Genomic DNA, 12,464 nt, shown 5'->3' with positions numbered 1-12,464 from the left:
CAGGATATCGTCTTACCTTCCTTCTGTCTCCAACGAGAGCATCCCCTGGCAATTAGATGGCACACCCTGGTTTTCACTAGGGCGCTAAAGATCTATATCCAACGCACAGGACCCATAGGAAGGTCAGAAGCACTCTTCGGGGCTTACCACCCCAGATCCCGGGGATCTAGAGTGTCTTCCACAGTAATAGGCCGTTGGATCAGAGGGACCATCTCTAAGGCCTACGAGACAGCTTCCCTTTCCATTCCAAGGAATATTACAGCGCACTCCACCAGAAGTGCTGCCACATCTGCCACTTGAGCAACTCAGGCTCCGTTGGAAGAAGTCTGCAAAGCAGCCACTTGGGCCTCACCAAATTCCTTCATAAAGCACTACACATCAGCGGACGCTGCCTTCGGCAGAAGAGTACTCCAATCCGTTATCTCTCACGATAGCCATGTACTCCCACCCTAGGGACCTATCTATTGGGTATGTCCCATGTGACTGCTGGACCCACTCCTTCAGTACGGAGAATAGGCGTTGATATGCTTACCTGAACGCCTCTTCTCGTACGGTGAGTGGGTACAGCAGTCACTTCCCTCCCTTTGTGTGGTCTTCTTCACTTTCTATTCTAACTTCTTTTAACACGGGAGTTGAACTTTAAAGAGCTTCACTACTGAGCCTAGTCTACGGATTCGCGAATTCTGGGGAAGGGGCGGATCCAGCAGTCTTTTTTAATACTAGGCTCAGTTCCACCGGATTGGACAGAGCAAACCCATGTGACTGCTGTACCCACTCACCGTACGAGAAGAGGCGTTCAGGTAAGCATATCAACGCCTATTCCCAGAGGTGAATTTTAGCAACAGATTCATTGACTGTGAGCTCTGCACCTTGTGCCCCCCCCCCCCGGGTTTCAGAGGCTTCTTTCCTGAAGCTTCGTTTTGGAGACTTTTTTTCTGAAGCTCCATTTCTGAGGCTTTTTTCAGTCTTTGAAACCTCAGTTTGAGAGGCTGGGCGGGGCTACATTCTGAGTATAAGACACACCCAGATTTTCACCCTCTTTTTGGGGAGGGGGGAAGGTGCGTCTTATAGTCCAAAAATATGGTATACCTTAAAGATTCATTTATTTGTTTAATTCAGTTCAGTTCTGTTCTCTTATTTCCCCCCAAATTGTTTTGCCAGAAATTTGGGGGGGGGGGTTGATGACATACTGCCGATATATTTGAGAGCAAGTTGATTTGTGGAAAAAGTCTTTCCAAATCAATGCTTCAGGCATTGTTCAATACTACAGTGAAAAATGTATTTGGATTAGACAAAGAACTGCAGCAGAGCTGGCCAGCTGTTGGTAGATGGTAAGGAGTGGAGGAGACAGAAAAGCGTTGGTGCATTGTGTGATGTAAGCCAAGTGGCACAGAAAGAGTTCCTTTGACGTGGCTCTTTTCATATCTTACGTTCAATTGTCAAGAGGTCTAGTACGGTGATGTTTCATATGTTTTCTATCACAAAGAGAAGGTGCTCCCATTGCTGGTTTCCTTAATAGTCATGAGAGCCCAGGGACCCAAATCATTGTAGCTTAGATGCTGTTTAGCATCAATGTTTCGCTCAATGACTGAAAACTTAGCACTTCTGGTTGTAGTCATTAAGTGATTTGTGGCTTGTTAAGTGGCAGAGTCCCAGGTTGTTTGGGGGAGGGTGATCCTTTTCTATCTCAGGCCTATACAGATTTGAAAACAAAGGAGGAATCCACGCACTGATCTTTCAAATCATTCTTTTTATATAGAAAGCCTCATTTATACAAGCCAAATTCATCTTGGTAGCTTCTCAGTGAGAGGAGTTAAATGGTAACAGTCCTGTGGCTTGGCTGCTGCCGAAGATCAAAGCTAATTGCAAATTCCTTTATGAGATAAGGAGTCTCCATTTTTACTGACTTACATTTACAGCTTTCCAGCATCTCTGCAGATGGCACTTTTACTCCAAGAATTTTAGCAGGGAAATAACAGTTGGCTAGCGTAACCTGGCTGAAACCTCAAGCATCAATTGACTCTATTACAAAATGTTGAAACTCCACCCTGAATTTCCCATCCACCACTCTTAAATACCTATGGGGAGTGGTCAACAATTCCCTAGAGTTAACAAACTACAGACTACTTCCTTTTCCCATACAAGTATTCTTGTCTTTTTCTTAGTCTTCTAAATCGGGCATCTAGCAAAGGCTCATGGTCCTCCTCCTATTCCTCTAAGTCAGGCTCTACTATCATTGGCATATCTGCCATCTCTGGTGGTCTTTCGGATTCATCCAGGTCTATTTATCCCTCACTCTCACTCTCTACATCAGCTGGCTGGGGAATTCTGCGAATGCTGGCTGGGGAATTCTGGGAGTTGAAGTCCAGATATCTTCAAGTTGCCAAGGTTGGGAAACACTGCTATATAGGGATGCTGCCTGTGGTCACTGTGCTGATACTGCAAGACAGTCAGCGCTTTGGCTCTGTTTAGGGTTAACTCCCACCTCCCAATAAAACGTTTGCTGCAGCTGGCCAAAATCTGCAATGTGTGATGTGTGAGATAAATAAATTTAATGGGTTGATTGTGATGGGATGAAAAAAATTATATGTCAGTGAGAAATGAGAAGAAGCTAACAGGAAAAGGAAAACAAGGCATGTGATCATTTTGTAGTCCGGCACCACCAATTTTGGGCATGTGATTTCCCCACTGAATACATTCCTTGATCCGAGTGTGCCAGCTCCTGCTTCAGCCTAACAGAAAAGACATTTAGTCTGCTGTCTGACAGAGCACTTTCTTTGCTTCTAGATGAGCTTTATCTGATGACCGTTTTTGAGAAACAAGGCTTAGAGTTTGGGTTAATTCTTAATACAGACTGCAAAACAAAGCTTGCATGGATTAACTGAGAGAGGTGGGGTCTGTTTTTATTATATAATGATAGTGGAGATGATGTATAGTCTTCCTCTCCTCCCAGTATTAAAATGCCATGTTCATTTATGAATAAGATTTACATACAACTTGATATGTTTATGTCACACGGTCATGGATGGGGTGTCATACTGGCGACCCATGGGCTGGGTGCATCACATGCAGGCCACACCCACCCCAACTCCACAAAGGGGAAAAATGTTGTCATGCATCATGTGACAGCAATGTGACACCATGGGTTTGATAGGGCTTCACTGACTCAGATGTTCTTCCACAGATTCCTTTTTGGAAGAACACACAGGTTTGGTGTAGTCCAATCAACATTGCCTAACTTCACGTCATCCATGACGGTGTGATATATGAAGGTGTATGTATCTGTGGGCTGCATACAACTGGATTTTTATTTGGGGGGGGGAATCAGGATTAGGGGCGCCAATAGAATGTAATTTTGTTTTACCTTCCCCCGAAATGTTTATATTGTAGTGTGCTCTAGATCTCTATTAAAGTCACCAGTAAATGCTTTGAGTTAGAGTGGGGCCATACTACAAAATGATCACATGCCTTTTTTCCTTTTCCTGTTAGCTTCTTCTCATTTCTCACTGGCATATAATTTTTTTCATGCCATCTCATTTAACCCACTAAATTTAACCCACTAAATCTCCAATTGTATAATGTGATTGGGCTTTGAAGTTTCCATGGTTATTTTTTATTTTTATTTTTTATTTTTTTATAATTTTTATTAATTTTAAAAAAACACATATATACAAATTTACAAAAATATAAGATAATTCATAAATCGAAACAGAAACAAAAAAACTAACACATACCAACAAACAACAACAACAAAAAAGATGATAGTCCTAGCAATATAGTTATTTACTTATTTAAATACACTTAACAATAATAACAATGACAATAAACATATTATATATTACTCAAATTTAAATTCCCTTGTAAGAGGGAAAGTTATAAGTCATCTTATATTTTCAAATTATTTTCTGGTGAAGTATGTCCTCATCGGTATCCACTATTTTTTCTTTTTGGTTGTCCATATATTTTTCATTATTTTTATTTTCTTAACCGCCTTCGTAAATTCGTATTTAATTTCTTTAGATTCATACAATTTTTATTTTTTAAATTTATAGGCCGTCCTTCTCCTAGCGGACTCAAGGCAGCCAAAAGGTCTGAGTTTAGAATCATTAATTTCAACAAGCACTAAAGTTTCACTAGAAAATGTAGTTACATCCAAACTACTTCCTTCTTTTATTCTTGTTAAGTACCACTGCCAAATTGCCTCCAAATTAAATTAAAAGTTGCCTCCTCAACATTTCAACACTTACATTAATGTCTTTGCTGTGCTGTGCTGAGTCTAGTAATGGATTGTTTTGAATTTACACTGTATAGAATCAGGCATCTTTCTTTGTAAAGCCCATTTAGAGTATTGCAAATATTGAAATGGTTTTGAGCAAACATAAGGAAGATCGTACAGGTAGTCATCACTATACAACCATTGGCTTAACAATTGCCACAGTATTGGGGAGAAAAATGACTTACAACAGTTTCAACTTCACTATGGTCCAAATTTGCTCATTTAAGATTTAAGATTTAATTGGATTTGTATGCCGCCCCTCTCCAAGGACCCGGGTTGGCTCACAGCATGTACAGAAAAACAAGAAACAATAATAATCCAATTAATAATACATTAAAAAACAATCTTTAAAATTCTAATTAAAAAACTATTAATATCATTCATTCAACAATCAAACTAAAGCATTCATTGGTCAGGGGGGAAGATCTAAGGAACCCCAGGCCTGGCAGCAAAGATGAGTTTTTAAACTCTTTCGGAAGGCAAGGAGGGTGGGGGCAGTATGAATCTCCAGGAGGAGCTGATTCCAGAGGGCCGGCCCCCCCACAGAGAAGGCTCTTCCCCTAGGTCCCACCAGCCGACATTGTTTGGTCGACGGGACCCTAAGGAGACCAACTCTGTGGGACCTCACCGCTCACTGGGATTCGTGCGGCAGAATGTGGTCTCAGAGATAGCTATATACTTTATACTTAGCATGTATTTATGATGGATTGAATGCTCTGGTCATATGATTATCATTTGCAACTTTCCCAGTGGCTTCTGACAATGGAGGAAGCCAGATTTGCTTAACAATCTCCTTGCTGAGCAACAGAAATTCTGATTGCAATGGGGGTTGTAACTTGAAGACTAACTGTATATTGTATTTTAGATACAAAATTAGATATGTACCTCTCTTTAAACCCACGTTCCATTCAAAGGTAATACAGAAATCCTCTTCTGGCCAGTGAGAACTCAGATTTTCTTATAGCATTTCCTTTGCAGCTGCCAAAATGAATTCCGTAGTGTAATTCTTCTCTAAACTCATGCTACTTCGGGTCAGGTTACATTCCCCAGTATAAAGCTGTTTCCTCCTTTCTCTTGAAACACTGTTCCTCATATAACATTTTAATTTGCTTATGTGTGTAAGTGTGTGTATGTGTGCGTGTGTTTATTTATCTATTTATTTATTGGGCTTATAGTTTTCTGCAATCAACCGATCCTGAGCAGTATGCAATTCCCCAATAGATCATTTGGATTAAAAACAACAGATACAAGTGAAATTAAAAACAGCACCAAATAATGTAATCAATTATGAAACAGTCTCATCAGTTTTTTAAAAAGATAGTCGTAATAATTCCCATGATTGTTATGACGACCTGTCTCAATTTTTCTATCAATTTTCTAAAGACTGATAGGGAAGGGACCAATCACATATCGAACAAATGTCATTCCTGACAATTGAGAAAATGTACTTCCTTGGCACCTGAAAGGGATAATCTTGAATTCAGGGTGCACATAGCGAATCTGCCCTAGTATCCTTATTTTGGGGTGCAGGGGTAGATGCCATGGGAAAAAGTCTGCCATATAGATGCTCAAACTCTGAAGCAGGGTGAGCTTTCAAAGTGATAACCAGGACCTTGGAATGTACCTGTTGTGTATACTCCCATTCAGCCTGAGGATTATTCAGATTCCGAAGTGGAGAGCAATTTTGAATTGGCAGAAGGGCCTGATTTACAGATAGAAAGGGAGGTTAGATCAGTAGGGGAGGAAAATGATGTAGACATACGTTCAGGATCTACTGAAGAGGACCTGAGGTGGGCTAACCCTTACTTCAGACGCTTTCAGAAAATAAGGGAACAAGTGCTAGGGAAGAATTATTAGAAGGTGAGGAACTGGTTAATCAGTTATTTCACATCCGTGTGTGAACGGAAGAGAAGCTGATTTCATTCAACCTTGCAATCCCAAGATGGACGCGTCCAGAACACGCTCCGGAGCGTAAGCTACAATGTGTGATTTATTACCTGCTTTTTATGATTCCTGGCTAGCACTGATTAGCCCATAAATTTTAGAATGACTTGTGGAATGTTTTTATGTTACTACCAAGCTAATCTATTTAATTGCTAAGATAGAAGATGAGGAAAGAAAACACTGTGCAAAGTTGGTGTATTAATGAGAGAATAAAGGAGAAATAAAGAAGATATGTTTTTTACAATGAGATGCATTGAGCAATAATTTATTCCAGTTATTATCTGTATGAGCCTGAAAGCAGAACAGTACCCAGAAGCCAATTGGCAACCAGGTCTCTCTCCAAATATAGGTGCTACATGGGGGCCCTAAGATGTACCCATACCTAGTTGAATTGCTGCATTCTGGATCAATTGTAGCTTAATGTTATATATAGAAAGCCCTATGTAGAGCATATTACAGTTGTCCAATTAAAAGATGGCTAAAGCATGAATGACAGGAGAAGTTGCAATTGCCACAATAAGATGGACATGAACAAAAGTCCTTTTGGCTGTAACTGCCACTAGTTCACAGCAGTGTGAGTCCAAGAAGACCTCCAAAGTTCCAACCATATGCCCTGAATGGGATTGTACTCTGAATGGAAGTACAATCCCAGAATTAATAGCAGAATCTCCATGTAGTTGTTGGTCTTTCCAAGGCAAAGTCACTATTATCAGGCTGGTATGGAGTCTCAATCTGTTCTTCCCCACCCAGACTGGGAGAAACTCCAGGCACCTGAACAGCATTTTAATATCATTTATTTGATGATTTTGAAGCCAGTCCATGTTGCCCCAGTTCCTTCCTTAACTGCCTAGAGATGATTTTATATGTGTTGAGGTACTTTTTGATGAGATAAGTATTGGTATCTATTTGAAATTCTTGAAGTCAATAGTCCTAATGCTATATCTTTAGTTAACCGAGATAACTTTTTATTCTTAAAAAAAATATGTCCCAAGCATTTAAGATGCATTTAAATTAGCTTGCTTTTTCATTGAAAAATATTGTGGTCTTAATTTTAGCTTTAGGATCCAGGCTATATTTAGATTTAGAGTTGGAAGGGACCTTGTATCTCAAGCAGTATTTGAGACAGCAGTCCATCATGAACTTAATTAAAATTATGAACTTAATTAAAAGCCTACACTTAAAAATCGGAATTGTTTGCAAATTCTCCTGATGCAGTGTCTCCCCCCAACCTCCCCAATACTTGCTATTAAGGACTTTTTTTTTCAAAAGGTTCTATCAGAAAGTTGCTATTTTATAAGCCTTATTTTCAACAGTCAGAAAAGTCTGCTTCCTGTAGACTGATGTAGCTCAAATGAATCAGCATCAAATGGGAAAAATTAAGTTTAAAGGAAGTGCTTATGAGAACTGATTATGTTTGTTATCGGTTTCCTGGGTACAGCAGAGATTGCTAATAGGAATTCTATCAGACCTGCCACAACTTAAACCTCTAGATAGAAATCATCCTTGGCTCCATTTGTCGAGAAATGTATAGTTTTATTAGAAGTCATGTCCTGAAGTATTGCAAAGCCAAAACTGAGAATCCTGGGTCAAAATTCCCAAGTTCTATTTTCCCTCCCATAACGATCTCTTGTTGCCCATCTCAGTGTAACCAATTAGGTCATCAGGCACGATGTTTTCATAAAGGTCAGTCCAAGCGCAGTTTGTTATGCGGCCCCTTTCTTCTTCCAGCTGAATGGTCTTGAGGCAGCATCTTGAGGAGATAAAGCACTTACTTTCATTTCCCCAAACATTCCTCCTTTCATTCCCACTCCCAAGGTTCTGTCTGTCTGTCTGTCACCACATAGCAGCGAAACACAAGCAAACATAAGGTGGCAGTTGACAAATTTATTTGAACAGGAGATAAATGTTTGTGTGGGGCTTAAAACATTTTCTCACCACCTATAGAGTAAATGCCTATTTTGTTTATGATGGTGATGAATGAACTTCCTGTCTCTACATCTTTGTTTTCCCTTGAATTTGTGAAGGACCCACGTAGGCAGTGAAGTTGGGTTGTTTAATGACTTCAAAAGTTGGACTCAGATGAGATTTCTCATGGTAACTGGTGTCGATTCAGTAGGAAGCACAAGGGATGTGGTCCTGATAGCAGTCTCAAATAGACAGGGACATGATGGAAGTGATTGGCATTTGAACAAAAGAGTACACTGAAGTTTTGTTCAAATCTTTTTTCTAGACTCCCCCAAAATTGTTCATCTTTGTCTAGCTTGATATAAAAGCAGTAAATATCAGTAGCATTTCTCATTTGTATTTTATGATAGGGAAATAGCTGGGGGGTTTTAACAATAGAACTAGAGCAACAATAGAGCTCTCTAAGCTCATATGCATATTATGGGGGCAACGGTTGAGTACATGCTACATTCTAACTGGGGTTACCTTTGAAGAGTGTTCGGAAACTTCAGATCGTGCAAAATGCAGTTGCGAGAGCAATCATGGGCTTCCCCAGGTATGCCCATGTCACACCAACACTCCGCAGTCTGCATTGGTTGCCGATCAGTTTCTGGTCACAATTCAAAGTGTTGGTTATGTCCTATAAAGCCCTTCATGGCATCGGGCCAGAATATCTCCGGGATCGCCTTCTACCGCACGAATCCCAGTGGACGGTTAGGTCCCACAGAGTTGGCCTTCTCCGGGTCCCGTCGACTAAACAATGTCATCTGGTGGGCTCCGGGGAAGAGCCTTCTCTGTGGCGGCCCTGACCCTCTGGAACCAGCTCCCCCCGGAGATCAGAATTGCCCCCACCCTCCTTGTCTTTCATAAACTCCTTAAAACCTACCTCTGCTGCCAGACATGGGGGAACTGAGACATCTCTCCCGGGCCTATACAGTTTATGCATGGTATGTTTGTGTGTATGGTTTTTTTTTTAATAAAGTGACTTTAGATTTGTTATACATTGTTTTATTATTGTTGTGAGCCGCCCCGAGTCTACGGAGATGGGCGGCATACAAATCTAATTAATAATAATAATAATAACAACAACAACCACCAACTATAGCAGCTGTAGATGTTGAACAATTTACTATGGGTAGTCCTTCATTTACAGCCACAATTGAGTCAAAAATATATGTTGCTGAGTGAGAAATTAAGCTAGATGAGTTTTGCCTACTTTGCCGACTTTTCTTGCCATATTTGTTAAGTGAATCACTTAACAAGTGTGAAAAATGGACATAAGTCACTTTTTTCAGTGCCACTGTGACTTTGAACAGTCACTAAATGAAGTCGAGGACTACCTATATAGTATATGTTCTGGTTAGCAGCCACTTTATTTATTTGTTGTTTGGTTTGGTTCGTCTCCAAGGACTAGGGGTGGCTAACAATACAGCACAACGGCAAATTTAATTAAATTTAAAATTACAATCTAAAAATACAATATTTAAAACAATCATACCAGTTCAATCATACAACATATATCTCATTTCGTTGGCCAGGAGGCTGAGACCTAATTGCCCCAAGCCTGGCGACATAGGTGAGTCTTAAGACTCTTATGGAAGGCAAGGAGGGTGTGGGCAGTGCGAATCTCCATGGGGAGCTGATTCCAGAGCCCCCCCCCCAACAAAGAAGGCTCTACCCTTTTCTGATGCAGTCAGCTATTATCCTGGAAACATTTTCTCAAGTTATCCATTCTCCTGCTCTAAGGTGACATAATATTTGCTTAGTCTGTTGTATATCTTCATATATTTGTTTGAATACCTATATATAAAATAGGCAACTTGTATTTAATCAGTAGCCTGGTAAGCTATAAATTGCAAATTTCTACCTACCTAGGCAAGAATGGCTAATAGAGAAGGGGTAGTGTAGAAATGCTACAGCATAGATATTAGGCTATTGCAATGACAAAATTCATTTTAAATAAAGTTAATTAAATGAATAGATTACCTTCCACTACCATTAAGCAATATTCTTTAAAAAAAAAAATAGGCTACTGATTCCTCACATTTTTCAGATAAACCCTTTTATACAATAGTCTTGTGGCATCTTAAACAGTAATAACATTTATTCATTACTCAAATCAGTCAAATGATATGTTGTCTTCTATAACTTATAAACATTCTTGTGGAATTAGACTTAATGAACCGCAGTCCAATTTCTCACATGCTGGACATTGGAACTGGAAATCAGGCTTTTTGCAGGGTTGTGCAATGAACATCTTACTTCTGCTCTGTAATTGTAGAAGTTTAATGTTGACCTTTGTCATGTGGTGTATAATCTTAAATGGGAAGTACAGTTCAATCTGTTCTGATCTTGCACTTTTTTTTGTCTTCCCTCCTTATCTTCCTACAATGATCTAGGTCTGGACTATTTTGTGTTCCTCCAGCTTCCTTACCAAAGACAGAGGATCCTCTTAACAAAAGTTGCACTAATGGGAAAACTGAAGACAGACCATCCATAGACTTGGAGGCTGACCAGTGGTGTTCAGAAAGGAAACCTATCAAGGCCAAAGGAGAGGAGCAAGTCCCGCCTCTCTTGCCTCCGCCACCAACGGGCAGTGTTCCTCCTTACCCTCCCTATTTTGAAGGAGCCCCCTTCCCCCCTCCATTATGGTTACGGCACACATATAATCAGTGGGTACCTCAGCCACCTCCGAAAACTATAAAAAGGACAAAGAGGCGCTTGTCCCGGAACAAAGACCCTGGGAGGCTCATCATGAGCACAATTAGGCTGAGACCGAGACAAGTGCTTTGTGAGAAATGCAAGAACACACTGAATCCAGAGGAGGGTATCAAAGCCCACCAAAATGCAAAAAACCAGAGTAAGCTGAGCATCCAAGATAAGGAACAGAAAAGACTCAGCGAATCTGAATACATAGAAAAAAGAAGCAAAAGAGAAAGGCGAGAGGATGAAAAGTTTCCCGGGGAACAGCTACAAAGGACTCCAGTTATAAAAATATCTTACAGCACCCCTCAGGGAAAAGGTGAAGTTGTGAAAATCCCCTCACGCATTCATGGTTCCGGGAAGCCATTTTGCCCTCAGCGATTTCTCCAGAATGGTAGGGACGACCAAGATGAGGCCCAAGACTCAGAACAAGATCAGGAAAGCAAATGTTTTATGGACAAGCAATCCGGTGGGCACCATGCGTCCATTCCAAAGCTAAAGTTAACTAGGCCTGTGCATTCCAGTGCAGATGTGCCCCCACCCAAAATCCGCCTGAAACCCCACCGGCTTAGTGAGGGGGATAATGTTTCCATTTACAAAGCCGAACTTATCGATGAGATGAATGTTCTTCCCAACAGGGGAGAGTCTGTCACCGCTGCGGCAGCTGCTTTTTACAGCGAGTCTGCTGAACGGAGCCTAGCTGAGATGTCTTCAGGGAGTTCCTGTGAAGATGATGACTTCAAAAGGTTTCCTCAAGGCAAAGATGGACATGATAACTTGGCATTTCTCATGAATTACCGCAAACGGAAAGCAGACTCTTCCAGCTTGTCGGTGTGCAGCAACGACAGCCTCGATGAATCTAAATCTTCCAGCTCAGAAGTGGCATTGCCAGAAATTTGTGACTTTTTACCTGGGGATGACGCCTCTGTCTCCTCATCTTCTAAAGAGGACCGTAAAATTGTGCCCCCACTGACTGTTAGACTACACACCCAAAGTGTCTCCAAATGTGTGACTGAAGACGGAAGGACTGTTTCAGTCGGAGACGTCGTCTGGGGCAAAATCCATGGCTTTCCTTGGTGGCCCGCCCGTGTTCTTGACATAAATCTTGGCCAGAAGGAAAATGGAGACCCTTCCTGGCAAGAAGCAAAAGTTTCATGGTTTGGTTCTCCAACAACCTCTTTCTTGTCACTATCAAAACTATCCCCCTTTTCTGAATATTTCAAATTGCGATTTAACCGTAAGAAGAAAGGGATGTATCGGAAAGCTATTACGGAAGCTGCGAAGGCCGTGGAACATTTGACTCCAGAAATAAGAGACCTCTTAACACAATTTGAAACATAATTTTGTCTTCAAAAACAAGTAAGTTTCGGAGGTGCATAACCCCTTTGTAGTAGAGCAATTGGTTTAGAGATACATGCATTGGTTTGCTTTTGAAGGTTCAAGAGAACACTCTCTATTTTGGGGTGCACATAGTAAAGCTACGCTATTTAATACTCTCTAACATCCCATTGTAACTACTGAAAATCATAAGGATTATTCCTAATCCCTAAACAAAAAACCATCCAGAAGCTTCAGTGTTTGAAATACAGCCACATTG

General features: G+C 40.8%; 1 protein-coding gene across 2 annotated transcripts in view; it reads left to right on the top strand.

Moving 5' to 3' along the window:
* Window positions 1-12,464, top strand: part of PWWP2B (PWWP domain containing 2B) — a 65,146-nt gene that overhangs the window by 34,811 nt on the left and 17,871 nt on the right. For both annotated transcript variants that reach the window (XM_070752448.1, XM_070752447.1), the window contains exon 3: window positions 10,564-12,226. In XM_070752448.1, the coding sequence (XP_070608549.1) occupies window positions 10,564-12,208 (1,645 nt within the window). In that variant the 3' untranslated portion in view covers window positions 12,209-12,226. The remainder of the gene's footprint in view (window positions 1-10,563; window positions 12,227-12,464) is intronic.

This window comes from Erythrolamprus reginae, chromosome 5, assembly GCF_031021105.1.
Source record: "Erythrolamprus reginae isolate rEryReg1 chromosome 5, rEryReg1.hap1, whole genome shotgun sequence".
NCBI classification, from domain to species: Eukaryota; Metazoa; Chordata; class Lepidosauria; order Squamata; family Dipsadidae; genus Erythrolamprus; species Erythrolamprus reginae.
This window is presented reverse-complemented; position numbering and strand designations above follow the sequence as displayed.